General features: G+C 39.5%; 1 protein-coding gene across 7 annotated transcripts in view; it reads left to right on the top strand.

Moving 5' to 3' along the window:
- Positions 1-15,720, top strand: part of TNNI3K (TNNI3 interacting kinase) — a 265,756-nt gene that overhangs the window by 209,172 nt on the left and 40,864 nt on the right. For 6 of the 7 annotated variants that reach the window (XM_008525043.2, XM_070592131.1, XM_070592134.1 and 3 more), the window contains 2 exons: positions 4,913-4,972; positions 8,009-8,178. In XM_008525043.2, the coding sequence (XP_008523265.1) occupies positions 4,913-4,972; positions 8,009-8,178 (230 nt within the window). The remainder of the gene's footprint in view (positions 1-4,912; positions 4,973-8,008; positions 8,179-15,720) is intronic. The other variant, XM_070592137.1, reaches the window with a different exon arrangement.

The following is a 15,720-nucleotide window of genomic DNA, read 5'->3' as shown; positions in this document are numbered from 1 at the left end:
CTTGCAACTTTACTGAGTTTGTTTTCTAGTTCTAAGAGTTTTTTGGTGGAATCTTTAGGATTTTCCATGTATTATATCATGTCATCTGCAAATAGTGACAGTTTTACTTCTTCCTTTCCAATCTGGGTGACTTTTATTTCTTTTTCTTGCCTAATTGCTCAGGCTAGGACTTCCAATACTATGTTGAATAAAAGGGGTGAGATTGGGCGTCCTTGTCTTGTTCCTGATCTTAGAGGAAAAGCTTTTAGTTTTTCATCATTGAGTATGATGTTAGCTGTGGGTTGGCTGCCATGTTGGAAACATACTTTTAATAGGCAAGGAACAGAAGCAGCAAAAGTTATAATACAAGGCATTATAATATAGGCAATTATAGTAATACAAGCCAGACATCATGATATTTTAGACAAGGATGAGAAGTAGTCAGATTCTAAATAATTTTTTATTAGTATGATGTAATTTCATGTAACAAATTTGAACTCAACTAAGCTATCCTGTGCAATGGAAGATGCTAGGTATACAGGAGTAAATAAACCATTGCTTACCCTCAAAGCACTTTCCAGCTAGTGATATAGACATGGAAATACATAGTTATAGAACAGGAAAGAATGAAGCAAATCTAAATAAAAGTGAAAAATTGGGGCTGGCCTGGTAGTGTAATGGTTGAGTTTGTGTGCTCCACTTCAGTGGCCCAGGGTTCACAGGTTTAGATCCCAGGCATGAAAGACACACACCGCTTGTCAAGCCATGCTGTGGTGTCGTCACACATACAAAATAGAGGAAGATTGTCACAGATGTTAGCTCAGGACTGATCTTCCTCACAAAAAAACAAAAAAGTGAAAAATTATTTTGTGGAATCGCTTGGAAACTTTAAAAGGTTGTGTCTTGTGAGCTGGGCCTTGAAGAGAGCAGAGGATTTCCACGGTTAGAGAATAAGAGTTAGATAATTCCAGTCTGACGAAATAGAACAATGTCCTTGCACTGGACAAAAAAAATCTAATCTCAGTTCACTTTTCTTAGCCTACCTGGGCTGCTTAGAGTCTGCCCCTTGCACATGTGGTTCAGAGGTCAGCCAGAGATTTAGAAAGAGTTTATATGCAGATTCTGGGGCTCCCTGTCTCAGACTCTTCTTCCAGGATCTCCTCTTGTTTTCTAGTGTCTATGTGTGATAAGCAGATTCTAGGACGACTCCCAAGATTCTTGCCCCCTGGTGTACATGCCAAGGATAATCCCCTTCCCTTGAGTGTGAGCAGAACCTGTGAAAATAGTGAGATATTACTCCCATAATTATGTTTCCTCATTTGGCAAAAAGAAGATAATCTTGGGTTGGCCCGACCTGACCTAATCAGATCAGCCTTTTAAAAGCAGAGAATTTTTCTCCAGTTGGTCACAGAGGAAGAAGTAAGAGAAGCATGCCCTTGCTGGTCTGGGAGAAAGTAAATGGCCAGGTTGTGAACTGCATATAGGAACCATGTGGCAAGGAACTGCGGACATCCTCTAGAAGCTGAGTCAACCCCAAACAACAATTAGCAAGAAAACAGGGACCTGAGTCGTACAACCACAAGGAAATGAATTCTTCCGATGACCAGTGGGCTTGGAAGAGGCCCCTGAGGCTCAGATGAGAATCACAGAGCTAGCTGACACCTTGATTTTAGTCTGATGAGACCCTAAGCAAAGGACGCAATTAATCTATACTGGACTCCTGACCCATGGAAACTGTGAGATAATAAGTAGGTGTTGTTTTAAACCAGTAAATTTGTGATGAATGTGTCACAAAACCATAGCCAATCGCTCTGGTTGCCCTGGATTCTGTCCTCTGGTTCTTCAAGCAAACAAACCTGCAGGCATTCCCTCAGAATTTTAATTGATCCCTGAGATGAAGATGGGGCCTGCCTTCAGGGTAAATGTAAAAAAAATAGGTAAACTTACCCCATTCCCTTCTTTTTTCTCCGAGTGACTACCCTCCAGAATCTATCTGCTTTTGTTCACTCTCTCCTGCCTTCAGGGAGCTGTCTTTTACATTTAGTCCAGAGTTTACAATTGTTATCCTGGGGAAGGTTGATCCAGTATAAATGCTACTTGTCTATTCAAATTCTGGATACATTTTGAAGGCAGAATGACTATGATCTGCTTGTGGATTAGAAGCAAGAGTGTGAGAAAGAGAGAAATCACAGATTATCCTATGTTTTTGGCCTCTGCAAGTAAAAGGATGGAGTTGCCATTTGCTGAAGAAGGGAAGACTATAAATACAAGAAATTGCATATGCGAGTTTAGAGTTCAAGAGAGAGTACTAAGCTAGATATAGACATTTGGGAGTTGTTTTTTAAAGCCATGAGACTGAATTAAATCCTCAATAAATTAACTCTACAGAGAAAGGAGACGAAAACTGAGTCTTGGTGCAATCCAAAATTTAAAGATAAAAAGAAGTGAAACCAAAGGAAGAGACTGAGAAATAGCAAGTGAGAGAAGAGAAAAAAGCTAAGAAAGTAGTGACCTCAAGTTCAGTTGAAAAATGTTTCAGGGACAAAGGAATGATTATTTCTATTTAAGGCTGTGCCACGTTAAGATGAGCACTGAGACTTAGCCATTGAATTTAGCAATAAGAGGGTAGGTCTTTGTATCCTTGACAAGAGCAGTTTTAGCAGAGTGTTATAGAAAGAAGCCTGATTGGTGTGAAGGACAAATGGAAGGAGGAGAATAAGAGACTGCAAATTTAGGTAACTCTTCAGAGCAATATTGGTGAATAGAGAAACGGAGTATTAACTTGAGGAAGAAGTGGAGTCAAGAGTTTTATTTTGTTGCTGTTTATTTGTTTAAGATGGGAGAATATAGTATGTCTGTATGTTGATGGGATTAAATGATACAAAGAGAACATTGATGATGCAAAAAAATAGAAGGGAGAATTTTTGTTAGAGCAATGTCCTTGAGTAGGTCAGCTGGGATAAGATCGAGTAGACAGTGAAGGAACTGGCCTCAGATAGAATCAGGCAAAGTTCAACCACAGAAACCGGAGTGAAGGCAGATTATGTGGGTATAGACATAGGTGGGTGGTCGATGTAGTGGGAAATAAAGGTTTGAGGAAAGAGAAAAAGGTACAAAATAGCCACCTGGAATGTGAGAGAGAGAGTGAGCTGGAAATAGTAATAGGCTCGCTATGTGGTGCTGAGGATCCACTTGAGGTTAGAGGGTCATGATTTTGAAGTAAAACCAGTAAGGATGAATTTAATCAGGAGTGCGATTTTTCCAGTAGTGCACAAGATGCATGGTAGGGCAAGGGAGTTGATGCTGTGTGGAAGAGAGTGATTATGATTTCCAATGAAATCTGAGCTAAGTGAGGGAAGAAATGAGATGAGTGAATGACAGTGAGAAGATGGTAACGTGAACAAAAAATAAGGGAGATAGATTCGACAGATAGAGAGATGATAGAACAATATTAGCAAAAGTATGGTTTTTAAGGCTGAGTGATATATACATGGAGTTTATTGTACTATTCTCTTCTACTTTAAAGTATATTTGGAAATGTTCACAATAAAAAGCTGGGTTTTGTTAATGGTAAGATGATTTGTGTGATCAAAGATTGTTGGAGTCAGGGTTCCAGAAGAAGTAGCTAGAAAGGAAGGAGATTGAACTGAGAAAGTGATCTGATGGAAACTGAGAGGCTGGAGAGCATGGAGGGGTTGCAGGCATTGTTCGTAACAGGGTCTAGGGTATGACCAAGGAGCTAAGTGACGAAGGCAGGGTGGAGGATAAGACCACTGCAGAAGAGGAGACAAAGGAACCCAGAGATCAGGCCCTTGTCATGATTATCTACTTGGATAATAAAAGCACTGAGTGGTGCTGTAGAATATGACAGTGAGCCAAATGCTAAAACCTTCAGGAGAGAGACTCAGTAGAATAGCCTTATAAGCTGGTGGTTTTTAGAAGAGAAGCCATTTGGAAATTGCAATGACAGTAACGAAGATACAGACCCCCACTCACCCCACTGCCACCTCCACCAACCTAGAGGTACAAGGAATATGGGACAGAAAACAGCTTCCATTTGAGAGGGCTCTGGGGAAAGCAGTGTCCTCAGGGGAGGGCTAGATATTAAGGAAGAAATTGTTCTACTAAGAATCTAAATTAGTTGGTTACTGTACCTGAATGTTAAATTGGGTTATCCACCTCCTGGCAGTGAAAGTTTCATAAAGGGAGAAATGATGGGTTATGTAGTCCTCCGGATATGACAAAAGGAGGCATATAATTCCTTCAGAAGAGACCAACATTTTCTAAAATCTCCAAGAATTTTTTCCATAGATCAATAGACATTTTTATATCCTTAGCAGCTAGAACAAAGCTTGGAATATAATCAGAATACAGTACATGTTTGTTTAACCAAACTCATTTGACACAGGGGTTCATGAACAATATCTGTAATCACAGTTTTTGAAAATAAAAAGCTTACCATAACCCCTAAAATAGGTCATCGTCATGAGATTTCTATATATCTTAGTTTTGAATCTGAGACGTTATTTTCAAAGTTTAGCTTGAGTAGTTCTTTTCCTACAGACACATTGGACAGTATATTATAAGGCGCTGAGATAGTTAATAGTTTTTAGCATTCACTTTTATTCTTTCATTTTGAAGAGGAAAACCTGCCATTTAAAAACAGGCAAAGCTAATTAAAGCTTTTCCACTATTTCATTATCTGAATGTAGTTGCAAAGTCTGACTTGAAACTCTTATCAGAGGAAAACTCAACATTCTTCCCTGACCAGCAAATGAACATTCAATTAACACCTCAATACAAGTGTATTTGAAATAAAAAAATATACTTTATTGTTAATCTCATTCTTTACAAATGCAAATACCCAATTTTAAAATCCAAAGAGTTGCCTCCCTTTTATTCTTTAGGAAAAAAGTCTTTTCTTTATTTACAGGGAAGACCAGAATTTTCTGAAGTTGTTACCAAGTTAGAAGAGTGTCTGTGCAACATTGAGGTAAGAACTTTAGCTTCTGAAATACGTCCTTAGAGAAGCCGTGACTACCCAAGGATGTTGGGGAATGTAGGTAAAATGGTGCTTGTGGAGAGAATGTAAGTGTGAGGGCCCATAACTCCCTGCATATTTTTACTCTGTTCATTAAGTTCCTAGGGTGGAGCAGAATTGACTGCATCTGCAGGAGCAAAGGCAAGTTCAGAATGAATTTGAGGCCTTCCAACAAATAGTCAGGCAGGCAAATGAACACAGGTATACCCAGCTTAAAAAATTGTTATGTAGGAATTTGAAAATATGACAAATATGTTAGAAGGTAATTATTTAAATCAATTTTTTCTATACATACAAAAATCCCTGCATACGTGAAACATAAGCTAAAAGATTAAGCCATTGTTTATTTATGTTCAACAAGAAAAAGAAAAGTTATCACTAAAATTAGTGCATAAATTAATTGGGAGGCATGGCTTTTATACCACACATGTTGTATAAAGTGATATATGTTGTTAATCAGGCTAATGAAATTGTCTTCCCTTAATATCAAGGAGATGTTTGCTTTAATTTTCTCCATAATTGCCTTAATTTTCTATACACCTGGTCAGGGGATAGCATTTGAAGATAGTCAAAGGAGCTAAATTATGAGCACTAATCAAAAAATAATAATATATTCCCAAGTGCAAATGAGAGCCACAAGAAAGGAGGATGGACATTACACACATAGGCTCATGTATACATGCGTATGTGAAGGGAAGGGGCAAAAATGGGGGGAAACAGCATCAACCTGAGATTGCACAACTAAATCCCAAAGTGGAACCATTCAAAGAAACTTTTCTGTCCTTAAAAAAATTCTCAAGTAAGAGTCACTGGAACCTAGTCTGTTGGCAAAGGGTTCCAGGTCTGCAGTTGCAGCCTGCAGTGAGTGGCTCTGTCTCATGACTGTTTACTAGAACTTCTGAAAAGTAAGCCTGTTATGTAGAGGGATGCTTCAGTCTTTAGATGTAAAACTTTCTTTCTCTTCTCTTCAGTCCTGAAATATACATAGTGGAGAGAAGTAGTACTATACTTGGGGGGGCTTCAGCAGCCCCTACCAACCAGAGCACCTGCCAGAGGCCTTGGATGCTGGCAGATGCCTTTAAGACTTGAGTTCCAAGTGTCCTCACACTTTGAACCCTTGTGTTTGACAGGGCAAATTTGCTCCCAGTCTGGGGATACATCCAATTAGATCAGAGAGCGGATTCCAGAAACAGGACGATGGTAGGATCTGCCAAACTATCTTGTCTTGTTATATTAACCAGGCCTCTTAACACAATCTCCCCTAGTGGAAAAGATTAATAACTATGGGCTACATGCAAAGAGAATTTGCTGAACTGGGTTGCACTAATTAATGGAAGAGAATCAACTTTAAGGGGCTTGACTTATGGAGTTCCATGATGCTCTATTCTCTCTACTCTGTAACTTTTTAGTCAGTGGTTTAGATCAAGGTCAAGAGGGTGCTGCTCATCACATTTGCAAATATAACAAAGTTGAGAGAGACAGCGAATATTCAAAAGCAGGATTTTAGAATATCTTGGAAGATAAAGTAATATGACATGTCTAACTAGAATAAATTTAACAGGAATAAATAGAACGTCACTCACCAGAGTCAAAGGAACAATAGTAAAAGTATTAAATGGTGGAGATATGGTTTAGGAACATCATGAATGTTGGTGCATAATAAGCTCTTGGGAGTTAGAATTTGAAGTAGCTGTCTTGCTGCAGAAAAAAAGGATGTAATCATTCCTCTCCGTTCTGAGATAGCCAAACAAAATAGTACGCAGTTATGTCCTTTGAAAGGGAGAGTTAAAACTGGAAGACAAATTTTAAGGAACAGAGATCAGAATGGTGAATGAATGGAAAATCATTATGTGAGAATCAATTAGCGGAACCAGGGATGCTTGTCCCAGAGAAGGAAAAATTAGGATGAGTCCAACAGCTGTTTTTAAACATCTGAAGATCTATCATATGGCAAGGGGATTGGCCTTGTTCTCTGTGGGCCAACAGATGGAAATGAAGTGCAATAATAGATTTGCTTTATTATGAGGAAGAACTTCCTAATGATGAAAGCTGTCCTAAGCTAAATGAACGGATCTGGAGGCAATGAGTTCCCCATCACCGGAGGTTCCCCATCAGCCTGCATAGCTGACTTGAAAAGGATGCACAGAAGAGATTCAATCATTGACAAGTTTGAAGGCTCATTTTAACACTGAAATCACATGATTCTCAGAGCTTTACTTAGAAATGTCCTGTCTACCATGAAGAACTTAGAATTTATATATATTGTTTTTTTAAAACCAAAGTCTACTGTCTACATGTCTAATGAAATTATAATGTCAAAAGCACTAATGTTCTCGGTTGTGTTAGGTAGAATGGACAAACAGCAAGGTTGTCAAAAATTCAAGAAAACTAATCTTCTATTTTTCTTCTTCTTTTCTCATTTTCTTCCATCTTCTATTTTCCAACTATACTTAACTATTTGTAACTATTTTTAAAAATGCTTTTGCAACAACTCTATTTAGTCCTCATGCTTGCCAAACAGTAAAGCATCCTTCATTTCCTAAAACAGATGTATCCTTGGAAAAGTGTGCAAATCCACTTTATGTAAAGGGAATAATCTCATGGAAAGGGAATAATTTTAAGTTACAATTTAAAGGAACTCTGCCATAAATCTTATCATCATAGTGAAAAATGTAGAGGATCTTTTACCCATTAAATAATAACCTTCTAAATATCTATTTTATGAATCAGATTTGAGCCTACTGTATTTTCTGGAAGATGAGCCTAAGTTTACTGGGCCAGCTTTCAGCATAGAACTGAGTCAAAAAAGTAAATTAAGCTAGCCAGTTGTTGCCATCAGAGGCCAAAAGGAAAAGCCAGAAGCAAGCTGAGAAGAATAGAAATTAAAATATGAGAAATCCTAGAATAGAAAGTTAAAATAAATGCATATTCTATGCCTTTAAGCCCTTGGATTTATTAAAGGATTGACGCTGCCTCTCCTTCATTCAGCTGATGTCTCCTGCATCGAGTAACAGCAGCGGGTCTCTCTCGCCTTCCTCTTCTTCTGATTGCCTGGCGAGCCGAGGAGGGCCTGGCCGGAGCCATGTGGCAGCTTTAAGGAGCCGTTTTGAATTGGAATACGCTCTAAATGCAAGGTCCTATGCTGCCTGCTCCCAAAGGTAAGTGTAATCTAAGCAACAGTCCCCTAGTCAAGTCAGATTCCAGAATCTCATCAAAATAGTCATCTAACTTGGTTAGTATTGACAGGGGATTTACTACCCCTGTGGCAAACTTTGAAAAAGGAGTTTTGAGCTCATTTTTCTTATAATGTTATGACCAAAAATTAGAAATTTCATTGTCTATTAGTTTAGGTTCTCCAAGTTTCAAGTAACAGCAATTAATTCTAGCTTAGGGAAGAATCATCTAGCTACAGCAACAAAAGGAATTTATTGGAAGTATTCTGGGGTTATCTTATGGAATTCAAGGAATAATTCCTTGTGTGGGAACCAAGAAACAGCTTTGAAGATCTGAGCACCAAAAGTTCAGAATTCTGAGAATTACCATATGACCAAGTAATTCCATTCCTGGATATATAACCAAAAGAATTAGAACAGGTACTCAAACAAATTCTTGTACTCAAATGTCTATAGCAGCACTATGCACAATAGCCAAAAGGTGGAAATAACCCAAATAGCCATCAATGGATGAATAAACAAAATGTTGTATCCATACAATAGAATATTATTCAGCCGTGAAAAGGATTGAAGTACCAATGCATGCTACAAAGTAGATGAATCTTGAAAGCAAGCTGAATGAAAGAAGCCAGGCACAAAGGTCGCATTTTGTATGACCCTATCTATATGAATATCCAGAATAGGTGTATTACACAGTTCAGGCTACCATAACAAAAACCATATATGGAACGGTTTAAACAACAGAAATTTATTTTCTCACAGTGGAGGCTGAAAGTCCAAGATCAGGATGCCAGCATGGTCAGGTTCTGGTGGGACTTACAGCTGGCCATCTTCTCGACTTCCAATGGCCACCTTCTCACTGGGCCCTCAAGCGGCAGAGAGAGCTTTGGCATCTTTTCATCTTTTCATAAGGGTACCAGTTGTGTCATACCAAGGTTCGCTCCTCTGACCTCATTTAACCTTAATCACTTCCTTCAAGGCCCTCGCTCCAATACAGTCACATATGGGGTTACGGCTGCAACATATGAATTTTGTGGAAGAGGGACACAACTCAGTCCATAGCGATAGGTAAATCCATAAAAACAAAAAGCAGATTGGTGCTTGCCAGGGACTGGGGGAGGGGGAAATTGGGAGTAACTGCTTAATGAGTACAAGGTTTTATTTTGGGGTGATGAAAACATTTTGGAATTAGATAGAGGTGGTAGCTGCAAAACACTGTGAATGTACTAAATGCTACTCAATTGTTCACTTTGAAAGAGTTAATTTTATGTTATGTGAACTTCACTTCAATGAAAAAAAGCCAAAAAAAAAAATGTAAGCAAAGGGGAAAGTCAGAAAAGGAGAAAAAAAAAGTTCAGTGTTATTCCATAGCAAGCTCTGCCGTATACATGCCCCAGTTCCCAATAGTCTCTTTGCCTCTCAGTTTAATTGGAAGTTTCAAGGAGAGCCATATCAGTCATCTATTGCCATAATAATTCTACATAAACCCGTATGCAAACTTAAGGATATATAACCATAAGTATTTATTTTTTGCTCATGTGTCTGTGGGCTGGTTTTAGGTGGGCTTGACTCTGATCTGCAGGTTGTACCCAGGTCAGCTCCGTGTCTCTCCCACTCCTTGGACCGGCAGCTACTTAAGGCATGTTCTTCTCATGAGCAAAGGCTAGGAACTCAATAGGATAAGCCCAACTTCGCATGCACATTTAAAGCTTTTGCTCAAGTTGCATCCTCTGACATCCCATGGGCAAGTCGCATAGCTGAGTCCAACATCAATAGGGAGAGAAACTATTCTCAACCTCCAGTGGGAGGAACTGCAAAGTCACGTGCCAAAGAACGTAGATACAAATGCATGATGGATTAGGAGTAAATGCAGTCTGCCAGAAGAGAGACTGACTGGCCTTTTTTGGATCAAATGGACACTTCTGGTCTAAGCAAATGTGGTTGGAATGGAGGTGGGGTCATGTTTCATTAATATAAACATGTCTGCTGGGGGCCCTGTTCTGGATGGGGAGCAGAAAAGGCAGTCATGTGTATGAACTGGATGGATACTCTAGGAAGTGCGTACTGCAACCCACGGAAAATCAGAAAAGTCTAGCTTGAAATCTCTGTCCTTCCACATGAGCTCACGAGCATTTGCACGTGAGTCGTTACATATGTGCGCTCACACACACACATATACGCATACACATTCACACACTCCATCATCAGAGTAAAAATTTTTATCTTGAAGGTGGGGAAAGATTATCCGGAGTTAGCAAGGCTCTTATCCCACCTACAAATTGCTACGGTTGCCTTTTTAGCCATAGGTACCATATTCCTGGTCTGACAAAAGAGTTGCAGCTGCAGCTATGAATAGATGGGAGTCTGAATCATGAAGATTTTAGTCTACAGAATGTCATGATCTTAAGTATCAGCGGATTTGATTGATAACCAGGCCAACTGGACACAATTCTTTATTGGCTTCCAGTCTCTCACATAATTTCTTAAGCGGTTCATAGGCCAAGATTAGATTAGGTTCGGTCACAGCGTCATCTTCTAGTTCCATCTGTTCTTCTCATTCTCTGCTTGTGATTTTAAAATTAATTCTCTGAGCAGTCAGATTTTGATATTTCCAAAGCACAGTCACCTGAGGTTTGTGCACTTGAGGCAGAGGTTAGGAGGATGAGTTGCGGAGTCAGATCTGACATTCAATCTCGACTTTGCCATTTACCAGCTCAATGACTTTGGGCAAGTTACCTAGGTTTTATATGTAAAACACAGATAATAATACCAGCTCTTAGAATTGTTATTTAGAGAGACAGTATTGTCACAGGAGTGAGTGAGTGATTAAAAGATGCCAGCAGACCCAAGCAAAGGACACAAGTTCCTATAATGTAGATAAGTCACTCAACTTACAATACATAGACAGCTACACAGCATGGGAGGGAGAGCAGCGCTCTCAACTGGGTGAGCTGGGGGTAGAGGGAACGCAGAGAGGTACACCACCGCTCATGCAGCTGCCAGAATGGAGTGAAAAAAACATCAGAATTTTTGAGATTCTCCCTTTGATATTCTCACAAGGATTTTTATACCCTCCGGGCCCTTCACAAGTGTTACGGAACTCTGATAAGTGTTTGTCTGTGTACTTGGTTCAAATCTCTCTTAACAACCTAACACACCCTGAGTATTTGCTGTGAGAGGGCTTTGAAGTTCAGTTTGTGAGTTTTCCCATCCCTCTGGTGAGCTCAATCTTTGGACTGCTTGAAACCAACTCCAGAAATAGGTAAACCATTTAGCTAAGCTGTAAGGTACACCAAGATAGGAATCATGTCTGTTTTATTTATAACTGTATCCCTGGTATCTAGCAGTATAATTGGCATAAAGTCACTATGTAATAAATATTTGTTTTGTGAAGAATTGGATAAATTGGCTCAATAAATCTTAATTATTATTAATTTGGAGCATAATCAGTGAACGAGCTTCAACTATTTTCTCTATTCTTTCCATTTAAATTGCTATCACTATCGAGAATACACTGCATGCTGCACACTATCTTAGACACTGAATAGTCATCTAAGTAAGCCTCAGGAAGTAGATATGCCAATTTTTATAGATGAGGAAACTGAGGCTCAGACAGGGTAAGTAGCTTTCTAGGTTTATGGAGGCAGAGCTCGACTTCTCACCCAGCACTCTCCCATGCTTTCTGAATTTCTCTGGCACAAGAGGTGGCACTTTTCAGAAGCTTCATATGTTTTGCCAATACTTGTATCTGTTGGACTTCTTCCAGCTTCTTCTGGAAGTTGGTCAGGGAAAGAATTCAGCTCCTCCTCCCAAGCCTGCCTATTCAGCTTGTGTATATAGAAGACTGAGCAAGCGAGACCAGAGATCAATAGGTTTTTAAAGTCAAAGAGCCAGACGACACAGGAACTGATGGGCTAACTCTGGGAGGGCCAGTTTGACAGCCTGGAAGACAGTGGCTCTCAACTTTGGCTGCAAGTTAAAATAATCACCTGGGGAGCTTTTACAAATACCAATGCCCGGGACCATTTAAACCAAAATCTGCAGGAGTGGCACCCACACGTCAGAAGCTTTCAAAGTTTCCCAGGTGGTTCCAATATACATCCAAGTCCGAGAAGCGTGCCAGACCAGAGTGCTACAGTGCTAAGCTGCCAGTCACTCTGTGGGAAGGGGATGCAACTGATGGGATAAACAGAAGAGAAAAGCGAGAGCAGAGGTTCGTGAAACAGCAGCTGTGACCGAAGGAGATCATTTTGAAGGTCGATTACTTGTATGGTCTCTCCCAAAAGTCCTTGTAATGTACTAGTAACCTCTGATCTAAGAGGCATTCTAACTCACTCGTTGAAATCACACAAGGCATAATTTTTAGCCTGGCTTCATGCCTGTGAAAAAAAGGGTACAAGATTTGGCCTACAGTCCTACCTAATGAATGTTTCCAATTCTGGGCCTCAGAGCCCTCAACAATGTCTTTAAAATAGTGCGTTTATTTTTCAGTTTTTGGTTCTGGAGTTTACAGTCCGTAGTTTTGTAATGCTTGATTTGAGGGAGGTTTTGGTTGCTGTTTGTTTGCATATTTGTTTTTAATGATTATTACTTTCCTTCATAAATTAAATGTCAAGATGGGAAATTGTGTCAGATATTTTCTCCATAAGTAATAGAAGTGCACTAATTTCTATTAAAACTACAAATTGCTGAAATCTGAGATTGAGGAAGGCGTTCCTGAAGTTCTGCCTCTTTTAAAATATTTTATGTCTCTAGATATATTTGGAAAACTAAGCATGTGGCACTTGCTCCTCCCACAGGGTATGAAATCTGCCATCTTGTACATGGATTACATCATGTAAATTTAGAAATGGCAAAGTGATGCACAACCTTTCAGATCCGAAAACCAATTAGTGTTTGTGTGGGGCTGGGCTCTGAGAATAGAAAGCTGTGACCTAGTTAGCTGTCCAGAAGAGAATCAGAGATCCAGAGATCAGAACTGTAAAACAGATACATTGGAATTAATTTTTCACATTACAAAAGGGTGCATCAAAGGGTTCCTTTAAATAGAAAGCTTGCCTAGTGTACTTAGAATGCAATTCAACTATAAAAGTTGAATATAAGTTATAAAATTTTAATTTACACATAGTTTTTCTGCAATGAAGCAATTGTGTAAGATGATAGCACTACGAAACTGATGTTGCTGGGAGGAATGAGAAAAAGAGAGCGCTGAGGGGACTGTGTCCATTTGCTGCTGTGGAACAGAGTAACAGGAGTGGTGTCTCCTCCTTATCACCAAAGGTCAAATACTGCCCTTTTTAAACTACCACCTCTCCTCATGCTTGTTTGGCACTAAAACTTCCCTCAGGCTCCTTAAATGTTCTCTTTTCTTCCAATTCTTTCTTCATCTCCATTTTATTTCTTTTGCCAGCTCACCACAGTTTCAACAGTGAGCTCATGACCACCTCAAACTCCTCCCACCCTGCTTCTCTCTTCCTCGTGAGTTTACTTGTGATTTCATGCAATCCATGGCTCCAGCTCTCTCTCTCTCACACGCATGCACTATACACACACACACACTCACACAGAGTTAACCTCAGTTCATGTGTCCAACCTTGACACCACGCTGCTTTCTTTGTAAAGTCTTTAACTTCTCTCCCATTCCAGCTTCCTCATGTCCTGATCCACTTAACCGTCTACTGCCAGGAGAATTTTCCTTCTGTAGAACTCCAATTACATCATTCACTCTACTTTTAAACCACCAATAATTCTCCATTGCCTCTAAAATGAAATGAAATTATGTCATTCTGGAATCCAAAATGATCAATGATACACATTTCCAGTTTTAACTCCCACTGAACATGACACATTCCAGTGGTTCCAGACAGAATAATACTGTCACTCTTTCTCTTCTCAATTGCATCCTGGGGTTTTTGGAACTGTGTGAGGCATTTTTTGGTAGACACAGTGACTAGGGAGGTGCTACTGATGTTTAGTGGGCTGGGGCCAGAATGTTGAAGTTCCTACAGTGTTTGGGAGAATCCTACATAATAAAGAATTATCCTGCACAAAACAGTGATGGAATCGCTGGTGACACACACTAAAGAAAAACCAGAAGTTCTGCTGGTTCGTGTGCACACCCTGTGTTTACTGTACTGTTGACCTGTCCCTGTATCCCAACTGTTTTTAACTTTGACACCCCCCCAATCTTGTTAAAATATTAATCAGCCCCCTGTAATATCTCAATCAGCTTAATCACTATGTCCCGAGAGAGCTTTTTCTGGGGCTACCCCATGCCCACCCATGCCTTAAGAAAGGCCGTAGTATTTTGTGCTACTTTATGCACTTACGTTATCTTGTCTTATATTATAATTATTTAATCTTTATTCCCCATTAACTCACAAGTAGTTTAAGAACAGAAATTGTCTTTTCTTTTGTTTTTATTCAGGTGCCTACAATATCTCGTTTATAATTTAACCATATGTGGTGAATATTAAATACTTTTATTTGTAATAAATTAGGGGGAAATTGGTTGGGCTATGGATGCCATGCTTTGCATTTCTGCATTTAAGTGAGTAAAACTCTGGCACTTCAAGTTTTGACCCCTCCATTCCTGTCAAGTTCAAGTCTACTCTTATCCAAAAATAGTGAACCACGTGATAATTCAAACATTTTTCCCCCTCACTCCCTCACCATTAGGGCATTAAATATCCACTTATTTCTTTTTAACAAACAAAAGATAGAATGTAGGTACCTGAAATGCGTGAGGAGAGAAGTGACTGACGCATTCATTCCCAATCTGTTTGAAAAAGGAGAGATTGCTTTGTGTTGAAGTGGTTAAGAAAGGTTTCAGGGCCGGTCTGGTGGTGCAGCAGTTAAGTGCGTACGTTCTGCTTCAGCGGCCTGGGGTTCGCCGGTTCGGATCCTGGGTGCGGACATGGCACCGCATGGCAAGCCATGCTGTGGTAGGCGTCCCACATATAAAGTAGAGGAAGATGGGCACAGGTGTTAGCTGAGGGCCAGGCTTCCTCAGAAAAAAGAGGAGGATTGGCGGCAGATGTTAGCTCAGGGCTAATCTTCCTCAAAAAAAAAGAAAGGTTTCACTGAAGAGGCAGATGATGAAGACGTAGTCCAGGTATAAAGAGAAAAGGATGAACAAACATGAAAGAATGATCATGAACTTTCTTTTCCTTCCTTCCTACAAAGAATAGGCATCCCTTTCTTGACTGATCTGTAATACCAGTTCTTTCAAATATCAAGGATCTACATTTAGATAGGTGTGTTTTCAGTTTTGCTATTCTGTTCCATTGGGATATTTATTTATCCCTGTGTCAGTAGTACACAATTTTAATTATAGTAGCACTATTAAATGTCTCAATATCTGGTAGGGCATGTCTGATTTTGGCTATTCTTGACTGTTCTTTACTTTTTACTCTTCCATATAAATTTTATTATCAGCTTGCATTTTCCACATACAAAAAGTAGGATTTTGATTATAGATTTTTTTTGTTTTGAGGAAGATTAGCCCTGAGCTAACTACTGCCAGTC

This window comes from Equus przewalskii, chromosome 24 (genome assembly GCF_037783145.1).
Source record: "Equus przewalskii isolate Varuska chromosome 24, EquPr2, whole genome shotgun sequence".
In the NCBI taxonomy this organism is placed as follows: Eukaryota; Metazoa; Chordata; class Mammalia; order Perissodactyla; family Equidae; genus Equus; species Equus przewalskii.
The sequence above is the reverse complement of the archived record's forward strand: the minus strand, read 5'-3'. Positions and strand labels throughout refer to the sequence as shown.